The 14,884-nt window shown below is 47.0% G+C and overlaps 1 protein-coding gene across 1 annotated transcript in view; it reads right to left on the reverse strand.

The window, feature by feature from the left end:
• GALNT14 (polypeptide N-acetylgalactosaminyltransferase 14) overlaps nt 1-13,690 on the reverse strand; it is a 250,683-nt gene extending 236,993 nt beyond the window's left edge. The window contains exon 1 of the mRNA XM_081854181.1: nt 13,302-13,690. Within this exon, the coding sequence (XP_081710307.1) occupies nt 13,302-13,427 (126 nt within the window). The 5' untranslated portion in view covers nt 13,428-13,690. The remainder of the gene's footprint in view (nt 1-13,301) is intronic.
• Nucleotides 13,691-14,884: the final 1,194 nt, after the last annotated feature.

The raw sequence follows: 14,884 nt of genomic DNA on the forward strand, positions 1-14,884 counted from the left end.
CATTATCATTATCATCATCATCACCACCACCCTCAAGAGCCTCTGCACCTTATCCACAGAATGAAAGAAGGACAACTTGCTGGTTTTTAAATAGGGGTTTCATAACACTAACAAAATACAGCTCCCAGAATTCCTTGGTGGAAGCCATGACTGTTTGGAGTATCATAGTTTTACACACATTTACAGTGTGAATGTGGCCCAGGACTGAAAGAGACATCTGGCCTGGACCGCGGCTTGCAGATCTCTAAAAACCAACTAACAAGCCCATCCAGGTATCAGTCATGTGTATTACCCATTCACATAGGTCCACGGAACGTGAATACAGATGCCTGTCCACTAATGTCCACCAAGCTGTGTTTCATCAAGGGATCGGTAGGCTATTTTTAATTTTTTTTCCTCCCTGCCTGTTGACCAACCACCTCACTCTGAAAGCAAGAGACCAGCGTGGGAGGTGGTCTGGCCAAACAGCTATAAATATGACCTCATTGCCTATGAACCTGGGGTCAGAGACATGGTCTAAATCCACAGGCATCAGAAGTGCTGCCACCCACGAGGGCAAGCTCAGTTTGTGGCCTCTGTCCCATTTTTCTTTTTTTCTTTTCCGCTAACGCACACCCACCCGTGACAACCACAGCCTAGGCTCCGGGAATTGGATTTGTCAGCTCAATGCTGCCTGCAGAGCCAACTGCGTGCATTCCTAACAAATTAATCTGGGAATTTACTTGTAATTAATCCGGCATATCATTATTTCCTCCATGTAATTAAGTTGCTAATTTTGCTGTGTTTTGTTTTCCGCCGCAACTGAGAAGGAAGCAAAACTCCCCGTGAATATACAGAATACACTGTCTTTCGGTCCTTCAGGCAGTCAGAGCAGCAGTCAGGATTTCTGGATTCCATTGCAGCATTGCAGGAGCCAGGGTGGCAAAGTGGTTAGTGTGTCAGACTACAACCTGGGAGACCAGGGTTCGAATCCCCAAGCAGCCATGAAGCTCAATGGGTGACCTTGGGCCAGTCATGGTCTCTCAGCCTAACCTACCTCCAAAAGGAGGAGGAGAACCATGCAATAAATGTAAATGTAATAAACGGTGGGGGGGGTGGAAAAAGGGGGAAATAGATACATGATTTTTTGCTCCTAATGAGATTTCAGAACACATCCCCATGTCATACTGCTGAGTGACATTATCTGTAATGTGTGAACTTTGACGTGCCATCCTTATAGGCACATTTATTTTCAAGGTTTCTGCAAACACTTCTCTGCATGCTCACTACTTAGGCAGATAAATGCTGAGCACAGTGTTGACACGAATGACCTAAATATGATGCCAGGGGAGGGGTATTTTCCCCAGCACAGAGCGTGTAATGTGTGAACAAGGCCTTAGGCCAGCAAGCCATTGCTTGCTTTTCAGAGGTGCAGAGAAAATCCCCGCTCTCTGTGTCAACGATAGCTGCAGACACTTTGAGAAACGCTAATCTTCCTTAGCCCTGGTGAACCTCCAGTTCCTTCCAGCTCCTAAAATAGTGAGTGTTTCCAAAGGGGAGGGGGGGAGTGTTTCAAAGTATGTAATGCTCACAAAGTGCTTTGAAATCAGCAGATGAAAGCTAAAGCAGAACATTACGGGGGAGCCCAGTTGATCTGGCTCACCCAAAAAAAGAGAGAGACTTGTTATATGGTTGCAGTCCCTCATAAGCTATCCAGCAGACAGGATTAATTTGACTTCATGCTAATCCCTTGAAGGCTAACGGGCTCACCTGATTACGTGCAGGCGCCACACGAGGAGACGGCCACGCCGTTCCAGTAGTCTCATTTCGTGACAGGTCTCAAAGACTTCATTCCCTCAACCCACCCTCCCAAAATACGCCAACACTGGACCACATGCCCCATATGTACAATTAGGATTCGATCTGTTGTGGCTGCAGCAATAACGGTCTGGACAACAGCACTGGGCAAGCTAGGGAATTTATTCTGTAAACAACTGGCCTAAGCAAATCTTAGAACGCTGAGTGGAGAGGGAGGCAGAGCAGATTTTATGGTGCAGCCATATTAAGCTAAATAAACACTACAAGACATTTCAAGCAACTGCCTCCTAAGTTTTCCTTCCGCTTGTACATAAAACGTTCTCCTGTTAGCAAACAGGTCCCAATAGTGCCCCAAAAGAAAGGGCATTGGTCAAACATTTTTAAAAAATAAAAATAAAATAACATGACATGTAGATCCACATTTGCATGCAGGAATTAAGCGAGGTCCACATCAGGTGCATAGCTGTCAACCGTCCCTTATTTGGCGGGAAACTCCCTTATCCCAGCGCCGTGTCCCACTGCTGTCCCTTATTGATGATGTCCCTTAAATTTCCCAGGTTTCAAAGGAAGCAGCTCCTCTCCCTCCCTCCCTGCCAGCCAGGGAGGAGGGAGGCTCCAACTGTGTTGCTTGGCTGAGTTGCTCACCCAATAAGGAGTCTAAGAGCGACTGGGGGGTGGAGCTTGCATGCCTTGTGCCGACCAAATCAGCCACGTTGCCTGGGGACTCGCCTTTGCTCAGCGCTTGCCAGCAGAGAGGTGACGGTGGTTTTCCTTGCTGCATCCCCTTTGCCAGGTTGCTGCGCTGTGGGAACCACCGTTTGAGGCTTCATTTGGCTGCTGGCTGGGCTTTCTGCCTTCTGAGGGGCGCAGAGGTTGAACATACCTTTGCCCGGAAAATCCCTTATTTTGGCTGCTGAGCCCTTATTTTCGAGGCTGCTGGTCCCTTATTTTCATATCTGTAAGTTGACAGCTATAACCAGGTGGCTGGAAGTGCAGAAGAGTTCTGTGAGCCATGGAAAAATATGGGCATTGATAGAATTGTCAAGATGGAAGAGTCGCCTAGTCCAACCCCCTGCAATGTTTAACTCTTAGGGGAACAGAGGAAGCTGACTTATACCAAGTCATATCCTTGGTTTATCCGGCTCAATATTGTTTAAACCGGCTGTTTACAGCAGCTTCCCAAGGTTTCAGGCAAACCTCGCCATCCTACCTGGAGAGGCCAGGAACTGAACCTGAGACCTTCTTCATGCAAAGCACTGAGCTACTGCCTTTCCCCATGGCAAGGCTCACACACAGAAATAAATTCCTCCTGCAGTCAGCATCTGAATCTAGGTAGTCGTCTTGCTTGACAATTTCATATCTGCATGCAATTGACTGGCATCCCTAGGTGGGAAAGTCTCATCCATACACACAGCAGCCACCCAAGACCTGTTGCCCCCTAGAAGCTGCTCTTGACATTACAGAGCAGCACCCGGCAAGGGTAATGGAAACCTCCTGAGCGGAAGGCAAGATCTGGAAGGAAAGAGGTCATGTGGGTGGAGGCGGGGAAGAGAAAACAGGTGAGTGAAACCGAAAAGAGCAAAGCAGCGAAGATGGTGGATTAGGTAATTGGAAGAGAGACAGAAGGAGAGATTAAAGGAAGGCCTGGAGATTAGATTAAGAGGAGAGAAGAGGTGAGCCTGGGATAAAAACCAAGCACGCAACCTTTGCTAACCTTGCTCTCCAGAAAGGCAAAGCAGAATTCATAAAGACCACAATCCTGTTCAACTACACAACCTCTCCTGCAGCTCAGGAACGGTGAAGAGCAGGCATGAGCCCACTGGCCTTGCCTTTCCCTCAGGTTCCTCATCTCTAATTCCACTGCCTTCCACCTGTTGTGCTGTGGTTTAAACCACTGAGCCTCTTGGGCTTGCAGATCAGAAGGTCAGCGGTTCGAATCCCCGCAACGGGGTAAGCTCTCATTGCTCGGTCCCAGCTCCTGCCAACCTAGCATTTCGAAAGCATGCCAAAAAATGCAAGTAGATAAATAGGCACCACTCTGGCAGGAAGGTAAATGCTGTTTCTGTCCGCTGCTCTGGTTTCGGTGTTCCATTGCACCAGAAGCAGCTTAGTCATGCTGGCCACATGACCCAGAAAGCCTAGGGCTTGCTGATCAGAAGGTCGGTGGTTTGAATCCCTGTGACAGGGTGAGCTCGGTCCTAGCTCCTGCCAACCTAGCAACTCGAAAGCACATCAAAGTGCAAGTAGATAAATAGGTACTGCTCCAGCGGGAAGGTAAATGGCATTTCCATGTACTGCTCTGGTTCACCAGAAGCGGCTTAGTCATGTTGGCCACATGACCCGGAAGCTGTCTGCGGACAAACGCCATCTCCCTCGGCCTGTAAAGCGAGATGACCACCGCAACCCCAGAGTCATCCACGACTGGACTTAAATCAGGGGTCCTTTACCTTTACCCTTTTTCCACCTGTTGGGAGCTGAACTTGTGAGGCAGGGTGGATTTCTTTATTCAGGTAGGCCTCCCTTCTGCCTATCAGCCCAGGCAAACCTGGCCAGAGGTCAACGATAATAGAAGCTGCAGTCCAAAATATCTTGAGGGCACCAGGTCGGGGAAGGCTGGTGTATGCTCTTCGCACAATGTTGAAGCCTGACATTCCAGGCTTCTGAAATGCACATGGAGCCCAACCAAGCAGCAAATATACAGAGAAGGAGCTGTTTTGCAGCGAAAACAAAGAGCTTTGTGGCTCCTTAAAAGAGTAGGAAATTTATTATGGCATATTATTCAGCATTCAACAATTCCTCCTACTCTTCTCCCTCTGACCACTGACCTCTCCTTGGTGTCCCAACACCAATCCCCGGGCTCTAAGCCTTCCTCATCTGGGGGTTCCCTTGGGAGTTCCCCGCCTGGTGCCGCCCACCACTCTTCTTCATCCAGCCAGCCCCTGACAGCAAGGGCCAGTGGGCCCTGCTTAGCTAAGCTCTGGATGATGTTTTTCTCAGCAAATGCCTAGAGTCATTGAAAGCCCTGCCCTGCCATTGACTCCACCTGCTTGCAACATTGAAAGGCCTCGCCACCTTTTCTGCAGTCACATGCTCCTGCATGGCGATGGAGGAGGAGAGGCTGCAGGGGAATCATCCACAAACTCAATGGATGGGGACAGTGTGGAAGGAGGTGCTGAGAACTCTCCCTGGAATGGGGTGACTGGGAGAGGTGCATTCTCTGAATCAAAAGTCCTCCTCTGGGTCAACACTGGGAGGCAGAGGACACGGCATGCAGATCCCCACTCTCGCTCTCATCTCATGGGACTTGAGATGGAAGAGGATTCATGCAAGAACCAATTGCAGTAGCAATACTAGCTCTCCATTTCTAGGAGTTGAGGCCAGATGGAACAACGTTGGTTGTGCTTTGGCTTGTGTGAAGACTTACTCAAACTGAATTGATTCCTGGATAATACCAAAATATGTTTTGGATAAGTAAATAATAATAATAATAAAATGGGGGAGGGGTATTCTTGTTTTTATTATGTATTTTGTCTTCTTTAACTTGTATTTTTATGTTGTGAACCGCTCTGAGATCTACAGATAAAGAGCAGTAGACAAATTTAATAAGTAATAAGATTTATCATTGATGTTACAACCTTTTCCCAGATGGGTGGAGTATAAATAATAAATTGTTATTATTATTATAAATTACTATTCTCTGCACTGTGTCTACCATCCTAAATAAAGGCCAGAAAAACCATGTTAGCCGGTTACCTTTTGAATGGCCAACCTGTCTGACCAATACTTCAAACACCTATTGCCAAACTGTGTCTTAAGCCAAACCTAATTTCTTGCAGCTTTATGAATCACAATATACCAATAGAAATCTGACCGGGATCCTCCAACAAGAATTCACTGGAATGAAATCATAGTTTTGTTGAGTCATAATGCTCACCATGATTCGGCATACTGAACTATGGTGCAAGAAGCCTTGGGCTCAGGCACTCTCCCCATCCCCTCCTTAGCATGGCCATGAGGAGATCACATGCTTTTGTTTCTGCTTTCAATTCACCACTACATTTGAACCCTACACTGCGACACTGGTCAACTCTGGTTTATTGAAAAAAGCTGGTTATAGAAACCACAGCAAATCATAGTGACGACTTAACTACAGTTCATCATGGCATGGCATAATGCTAAACTGTAGTTACCGTGAAAAGGGAAACTCCCTCCAAACTCCTTCTTGTGGACCCAGGGGAGGAAGAGAAGGATGAGGGGAGCCTCATTCACAAAACACAGGGTGAGGGAGCCTGGTGCCGTCCGATTGCTGCTTTACTCCAGCTCCCATCAGCCCCGGCCAACATAGCCAATGGTAAGGGAGGAGGGGAGCTGTGGTTTCAGCAGCTTCTGGAAGATCACAGGTTCCCCACCCCTGCACCAGACCATAGTTTAGTGTTACGTCCAAACAAGGCCAGATTCTCTACTATCAAAAGGAGCACATAATTCAAATCGATTGCTGGAAGTTTCCAAAGCCAAGAATCAAACACGTTTTCAAAAAAACAAAACAAGGCTAGGAATATAGATTCTATTGATCTCAAGGGGGATGAAACTGTTTTGATGGAAAATTCAGGACAAACGAAAGAGAAGCTATTTTAAGGATGCTGATTGACGGAGTTGACAGCAACATGGCCTATGTATCTTAGACGAGTAAGGCTTGATCTCCCATCTCTTGGAGAAAGAGCTCGTTGATTTGACGGACTGCTGAACCAGGCCTGTAATGAGTTCGGCAGGAAGAAGGAGATCAGGGGGAAACTAAATCTCTAACTGTTTGGTGGATGTTCTAAAGGACTGTAAAATGAAGAATCAATTCTACAGCAAGTGCTAAAGGGGAAAGGTTCATCTGAAGGAGAATTCAGTATATCATGCTCCTCCCCCCCCCCCCCCCGCCCATGAGTTTTATTTTGTAATTTCGAAGAGTGCATATCCCTATTTACACAGAGGGGTTGTTATGGTGCTAAAGGCAATTTCATCTAATGCCTTCTTTGCTTCTATTTTCTTTAAGGGCATTAAATTCCACACATTTATCAAGAAATGCACGGTTTTTCAAAGCCTTAAAAATAGCCATGTTTGCATTAGCTGACTAATTAGAACAACACAGGTTTGCACCCTATGAAATTCCTGGGATTATTCATAAAACAAGTAACCTGTATATATCACATCACTCCTTCATGGGAGAGGGGAAAGATTTTCACATAAAGCAAAATCATGAGCCATAGTTAAAATTCTGAAGTTCGATGTACTGAATGGAGTGGGTAGGCTATTGCAATTAGACTGGAGATTGAAACAGGAAGGGGGAAAAACCTGAAAACTATTCAAGATCTTATTCTTCTTCAAAGCAAGAAGATAACCAAGAAGAATCTTTGCGGTGACTTAGTGCTCTGGTGTGCACTAAGTATGCCTTTCCTTGACTCAACTCACACCCACTTTGTCAGAAGAATAAAGAAAATATAAGTGGGGAGAACTAGGTCAGGTAAAAAGTGAGCCAAGGAACTGATTCAATCTACTTGTTCATGTGTGTTCCTCATTCCTGAGGCTAAAACCATAAATTATGTTAACTGCACATAAGCAGTTAAGTTAAATAGCCACTGATTCACTGAGCAGAATCAGTATCACAACAAACAGGACTAGGGGATTAACTCTTCCCTCCACTACTGGCTTTACAGAACTTTATTTTAACTACCCATGGGAGGTACTTGTTAAGGAGATACTTTTCTGTGGCTTCATCCCACAAGATTCCTGTGATTTTTAAAAAAACCTACCACCTCAGGAGGAGGGGAGGTCTGGCAGATGGCTGTTTCCCAAAGAGGTGGTGCAGTTATTTAAACTCACCTCATAATCTAGGACTGGGCAGGACACACCCAGATCACAGGCCAGTTTCCCAGACTGTTCTTTCCCTCCGAACCTGCCAAACTCATGATCTCAAGCAGTAATAATTAGGGCAGTGCTAGCAATGTCCCAATATGGGGTACAAGATCATGACAGGGCCGGGGGAAGAGACACTGACTGCTGCTGTTAAACAAAAAATGCATTTTTCATTGTGTAATATATGTATTTTCAGAGTTTATGTATATTATGATAATAATAATAATAATAATAATATTTATACCACGCCCATCTAGCTGGGTTTCCCCAGCCACTCTGGGCGGCTTCCAACAGAATATTAAAATACAATAGTCTATTAAACATTTACTAAAAACAGCCTATAAAAAGAAGAAAAACTGCCCTAGAACCATAATAACTACCCCTTACCCCCCCCCCATGACTCTGGCCATTGAGAATTTACACCTGCTGCTATCTGCACGAACTTTTCTGGCATTCTGTCCCTCCGTCACACCGAAGTGTGACCAGATGCTGAAACCAGCTTGTATAGGTTGGGGTTTTTTCCCCTCTCTCCCCAGAGACAAGACAGACTCCTGAGAGAAACCTTGCTTCTTTAAATAGTAACATGAAAGAATCCCTGAGTGTGTCTGCCTAACTGGAAGAAAGGTGGGAAGGAGGTGCAGGTAAGTTGGCCGCAGCTCGAATTAGCGTAAAGGCGGGACCGACCGCTCTGACTCATTCAAAAGCCCAACCTTATTCCCCCCTTAAGCACAAAAAAACCCCATGAGTGGCATTAAGCATGTTCATTCATGGGTTTGGCACAAATGCAAAGCAGCACAAAACTTCCAAGCTTCAGGGATGAAAACGCTTTGAAGTCTTGTCAGCAAACCCTCTCCCACACCAGGCATGTCCTTCTTTGACCACAGACGGGCTGTCAATTAACTGGCTCTAGCCAGAACGGAGAGGGCTGCATCCCTCACAGCGTCTAAGTGCTTCTCTCCAAACTGAAAAGCTGAATTTTGCTCCAGGGAAGGGGAGAGAGGTTTGTCAGAAGCGCTGAGGCAATTTGAGAGTCATTTGCTTACTTGAGCGTTTTTCCATGTTTTCCAATCAGCTGGATCCAAATATTTCTGTACCTAAGCAATACACTTCAGCTTTAACCCTCAAACCTACTGTGACAGCCAAGACAGCCAGTTATCAACTTGACAGACACATCATCAACTTGCCCTCACACTCCCCCTGTTTAATCAATTTGGCGGAAATTTTAAGGGCAACATAATATTAGACCTTAAACTTGTCCCTAATGTGTTTTAGCAGCAGAAGTTGGAAAATTACAGAATCGCAGCCAACTGAAATTCATTTGGGGCAATAACATAAAATATGGCACAAACTATGTTAGTTATGGAGCATGACAAGCCAGTCTTCTGTGTGACGCCAAAAAAATGCAAATGTGAAAATGCAAGATGGCTGCCAAAATCACTATATCTCACTCTGAAACTGAAAAATATTTATAATTTTGTTGTTGTGAGGAGCTTCCTTGCACACCATACCTGACCTATACATGGTGCTTTGAAATCCCAACTTTGAGACTTCAAAGCACATTCTGACATCAGGCAATTAACAGCCTAGATCTGATAAGGATCAAAAAGGTTCCCCACACCTGGTATAGAGGATTAAAGCATAAGTTACTGAAACATTAACACACTTGAATAAACACATTCTGATACTTATGCATCATTTTAAAATGGATTACATATCATGTGACAATCAGATAAAGGTATGGTTGTAATGTTAAACCACTGCTGAACACCCTGTATGAGCTTAACCTCCCCCACCCCCAACATATACCCCTCCTCCGCTGCATGGTCAGGAGATATTTATAAATTTTTGCTTTTCGTTAACCATTTCTTCCTTTGTCATCCACGCCATGAAGCATAATTTAACATGAATAACCGTTGATCTCAAAGCAAGCCTAGTTCAAACCATGCATTGCTGAAATCAACCAACGTTAGGGTTAAACCAATTTTACTGACCCAGACAGCACAGGAAACTATGGTTAACTAAAATGCAAAGCTTCTGAACGTCTCCTCTTAACCACGGAGGGAAAGAGAGGGGAACTGGAACACAAGATCCCAGGAAGGGGCTGGACTCATTCACAAGTGCTAAAGTTTAAATCATGGATCGGTTGTTGAAATCCAACTTGCATCAACCACTGTTTGAGTGTTACATCCAAACATGGCCACTGTTTCATCCAATCACGCTAAAAGATAAAAAGCAATGTAAAGTGTGAAAACATTTCTTTTTAAATACATAGGTGTGTGGGTGTATTATTTCCAATACCAAACTGTAACAATTTAAAAAAAACAATTAGAGGAAATTGGCAAGAAGTAGTGAGTGATCTAACAGAAATGTGGCATTCATTATGGTGATGTCACCTCCAGCTTGTTCTGAAATTAACAGTTCTATGGCAAAGTTTACGCCAGGAAAGAGTTGGTATGAGCTGTCTTGTTTACCACCCTTGACTTTTGGGTCGAAGCTGAAAGCGTATCTTTTAGGTGCAGTTTCAGATTTGGATTCAGCAGGGCTCCAAATTTGGGAAATCTCCCTCCATTGCATGTTCTGCTGGTTTATTGCAAAACAGGAAGGCATTATCATGAAAAGACAGGTCTTATATGCATTGTTGTGATTTAAAGGCAGCCTTGAGATTTAAGTGCCCATGTTGTTGATTTTTTCGTGAAGACAGACAGAATTCAAGCCGTCTGACATTTGCTCAAGGAAAGGGGAAGAGCGAAGGAAAAGGAACTGTGATGCCTCCTGCAGGGGACAAGGAGGAAAGATTTTGCAGTGCTCTGCTGCTTCCTCCCCAGGACATTCCCAGACGTTGACATTAGTGGAAATCCTGATTAAGACACTGCCCATCAGTATTATTATTACTCATTTAGACTGCACCAAAGGCACAGAAATTCAGAGCTTTCCATTCACTAACATTTTTTTTCTTTTTAAATCAAGCTGTAAGTTGATGTAAGAATACAGCACACAAAAAATTGTCCACTGCTGTGAATCCATACTGGGCAATCATTAACCTTAGAACTGAACAAATGGGGTAACCTTTGGCAGACAGCACCAAAAAAAACCCATTTGTGCGCTGTGAAAAGTTATTAGAACAAATCCAATTTGCAGACTTTTTCATTTTAAAAAGGATGGGGAAATGACAAACAAAGATGATATAAACTATGTACACAAGGAAATTTCTCCCCGTCTCAGGGCTGTTCAGGCAGATACACTCATCACTTGATGGCTGCCAACATCCATTGATGGCTTCCATGTACAAATGTGCCAACACAGACACTGCAGATAAAACTTCTAAATCATCCTATGCCACCACAATGCTATTCAACAGATTCTGTTAACCCTTATCAACCATGCGACAATCAAACAAAGAGAAATGAAGTGCTGTACACACATGTATGAGCCCATCTTCAGAATAGTGCTTTATTTGTCATCTGCAAATGTAGGTCTGATGAAGGATGGGAAAACCTTGCACCATCACACCTTGGATCGTGCGGCCACAGGCTGCCTGCATTTTGCTTGGCATAAAGGTAGCTTAACTGTACAGCAGGTGTTGACAACCTGCAACCATCCAGATAGAGCTGGACTACATGCTGGCTGGGGATGATAGGAACTGGAGTCCAGCAGTATCTCTGGGCCACAAGTTCTCCATCTGTACTGGGCCAACTCTGCACATGCAGCTTATGAGTTGAAACTGCACTCCACATGCGTGATCAATAAAATCATGATCAATAAATACGTCACAGATCTGAACACAACAGCCAGAAGAATCTTAGTGAGTTCTAGCCATCACAGAAACAGAGAAAAGTTTGCCTAAGTTCCACATGCTAGTAAGAATACTTTACATCTGAGAAGTGCTTCAAATTATGCGAACGACACAGAAAGAATGCAGAAATGTCTTCAGTGCAGATTGTCTAGCCCCATCTAGGCTGACATCGATCAGGAGTAACTTAATTAAATGGGTTTGCACTACAGAGTAAAAGTCTCAGAAGAGATACATTAAAGATAAGGACCCATGAGAGTGTGCATAGGATTCAAACACTTAGCAGTAAACATGCACATGACCAAGCTGTGAAGCATTTTTTAAGGTAACAGTGTTACCTTAAAAAAAAAAAAGTATTTGTATTTGTATCTCATGTTATGCGAATGCTGTCAATGTGGAACTGAAAATGGAAGTGAAACACTTTTATATTGAACATACTACAGTTTGGAATGCATCCCTTGTAAACATTTTTTGCTGCAGGAAAGAAAATGGTAGAGCAATGATTTTAATATCAAACGCACACTCTTCCAGTCTGAGTTTTAAATTCAAATTACAGATCTGGGAAATTGGGGGGGGGGGAGGGTGTGGGGACACAATTTAAACATCATTCATTTAACCATCCAAGACAGCAATAGGTGCTATTAAACTGGACCGTTTTCACAAATGGCACTAACAATTGCGTTCCCGCTGTTCCCACTTCTGCAAATTTGAATGTAAAATCCACATTGCTTAAACGTTCATTTGGTTTAAAAACTGGTTCTCCGCCTTTCTCCTGTCCCAAAGCATCAGAGTTTACAAGTGACTCCATTCCACACTCAAAAGGCTTTAGCATCATTTGCTGGGGGGGGGGGGGAGTTGAGAGGAAGGGGAGAATACAAACCCCCCCCCCTCCATATACACTCCAAACAAGTGCTGCACTTCAAGGGGCAGGACGCATCATTCTTGGATGAGGTTTCTGGCTCCCACCCAACCTAAACGCTCCTTATCTCCTCTTTTCCTGATGCCAGATGCATAACTCGAGGTCCAAATTGGAACGGGGTGCCTGCCTTGGGTTGCTGGCTTCAATCTTTGCTCAGCCCAAGCGAGCCAAGAAACCAAACCGGATGGTCTTTATGCATAAGAAAACAGGTGGGATTCATGTTCCACTTTCCATGTCCTTGAACCTAAACATTAAAAAAAAAAAATCGCCACCGTTTCTAGAGGTGATGGAGAGGATGGCAGTAACAGTCGCCTAGAGTAAGTCATCAGCGGCCGCTTTCTGAAGAACTGCCTCGCCTCCCTCCCTCCCTCCGTTCAGTCTTTTTACACTTGGCTTAGAGAGCCCTCTTCCTCTTTCATTGGGAAGCCGAGAAAGGAGGCGCGCTTCGGCCGTGGAAACTGTTGCAAAGAAGTTGGAACCCAAGCTCGACTCCAGCAAGACGCTGGCCGGCAAGCAGGTGTCTGTCACCACGTGGACTTTGCAAGGCTGAGGCGCTCAGCCGATGCTTGGCCGCTTTCCAATGCCTATGGAGAGTGTGTGTGTGTGTGTGTGTGTGTGTGAGAGAGAGAGAGAGAGAGAGAGAGAGAGAGAGAGAGAATGCGCGCCTGTGTGTGTGTGTGTGTGTGTAGGCGCGTGTACATGCATGTTTCATTCGCTCCCGGCCAGCTTCGAAGCCACCTCTCCAAAATCCTGGCTCTGCACACACACCCCCATACATAAAGACACTTCAAACCTAGCCAGGTCTCTATTTCCCACTCCGTCCAATAACAGACTCGCGCGCACCCTCCGCCGCTTCCCCTCGAAGAAGTCACAGAGAGAGAAGCGCCAACTTACCTTCGGCGTCTGCCCTTCGGCTCCCACCACTTCCAACTTCTTCCTGGTCCCGAAGAAGAGCAGCAGAGCCGCGATCCACAAGATCCCCAAGACAGACAGAGCCAGCCTCCGGCTCAGCCGTCGCATGGTTAGCCGAAGGAAGAGGAGGAGGAGGAGGAGACGCCGCGTGGGGAAAGTCCTCTCCGTCTTTTCCGCGAGGCAGCCAGGCGGCGGGGAGAGGGTGGAGCCGGCCGGCACCCTGCCTCCCACTACGGGCGGGATGAGTCCCCGCGAACCCCCGCTAGGGGCATGGCGAACGAGCCCGCCTCCAGCAGGAGGAGGCGAAGGGAGTCCCGGGCCGTCTTCCCTGCATGGGGCGAGGAGGAGGAGGAGGAGGAGGAGGAGGAGGAGGAAGCCGGCGTGGGAGGGGCCGGGGGTGGAGAAACAGGCAGCGGGGGGTCCTCCTCCTCCTCCTCCTCCTCCTCCTCCTCCTGATCGCGACGCGCCGGGAAGCGGCAGCGGGCGCTCTTGGGTGCCCCTGCGTCGTGGCTCTCCAAGGCTGGGCGTCCTTCCCCGCCTGGATCCGCCGGAGACGAGCGGGGACGAGGAGGCGCCCGCTTGACGCCGACTCCTAAGCCGATCCAGCGCTTCGCCTTCCCGCTGCCTCCCGATCGCCCCCCGCCCTGGGGAATAGGAGGGGCGCCCCCCGCAAAAGCAACCTCCTGCAGAGACGCCCCTGCGGACGCGCAGGCAGCGCGCTCGGCGGCCTCCCGGGTCAAGCCTGCCCGCCAGCCGCTTGGAAGCCGCTTTGGAGACGTCGCTGCCGCCACGGCGCTCGCTCTGCTCGGCGGCTCCGCCAAGGTTCCGGCGGGGATCGGAGGCAAGCGAGGGGCGGGAGCGCGGCGGCGGCGCCCCGGAGTGCCGGGCGCCCAGCTGGCTCCGGGCCGCGGGCGGAGTTCGCGGCTGGCGGAGCCGAAGGCGAGCGCGGCCCGACGGCGCGGGGAGGGAGGCGCCGCACGCAGCAACTTTGGAGCGTTTCGGAGTTGTTTGGGCGAGGAATGGCCGGGCTCGCCGCCGGAGGGGGGCGGTGGGAATGGGCTCTCCGCCTGTGCCTTGGCGCGATGGGGCAAGTCCTGAGGCTGCAGGGGCCCCTACGCAACCCTTAGTCCCATAGCACTTCTTTTTAAAACGCAATGCCAATTTGTATTAATTTTGTAAAAGGCAAGGCTGCAAAGCGTAAATAGCAAACGCACGAGAGAGAGCCCTGGAATCGCAGCAAAGGTAAGTACAAAATAAAGGAGCTATAAAACAAAGCGGGCTGCTCAGTCTGATTATTTGGTGACTCTTACAGGTTCCGTATAGCATGTAGCATAGAGTTCCCAAGATACTGGTCCCTCCAGTACTCCTTGCACTGCAAAGAATTCCCTAAACTTGGAGAGGACTGAAGTCTAAAGCGCTTTGTTAGCATGTTGATTAAGGAATTCACTTGTTCAATCTTGGGCACACTGTTACTTGACGATTCAGTGAAACCTACTTCCGCGTAAACATACAAGGGTAAGCATGCTCCGGTCGCCCTGTTTCATTTCCTTTTATTTTTCCTCCCA

Source organism: Podarcis erhardii (assembly GCF_964252035.2).
Source record: "Podarcis erhardii genome assembly, chromosome: 3".
NCBI classification, from domain to species: Eukaryota; Metazoa; Chordata; class Lepidosauria; order Squamata; family Lacertidae; genus Podarcis; species Podarcis erhardii.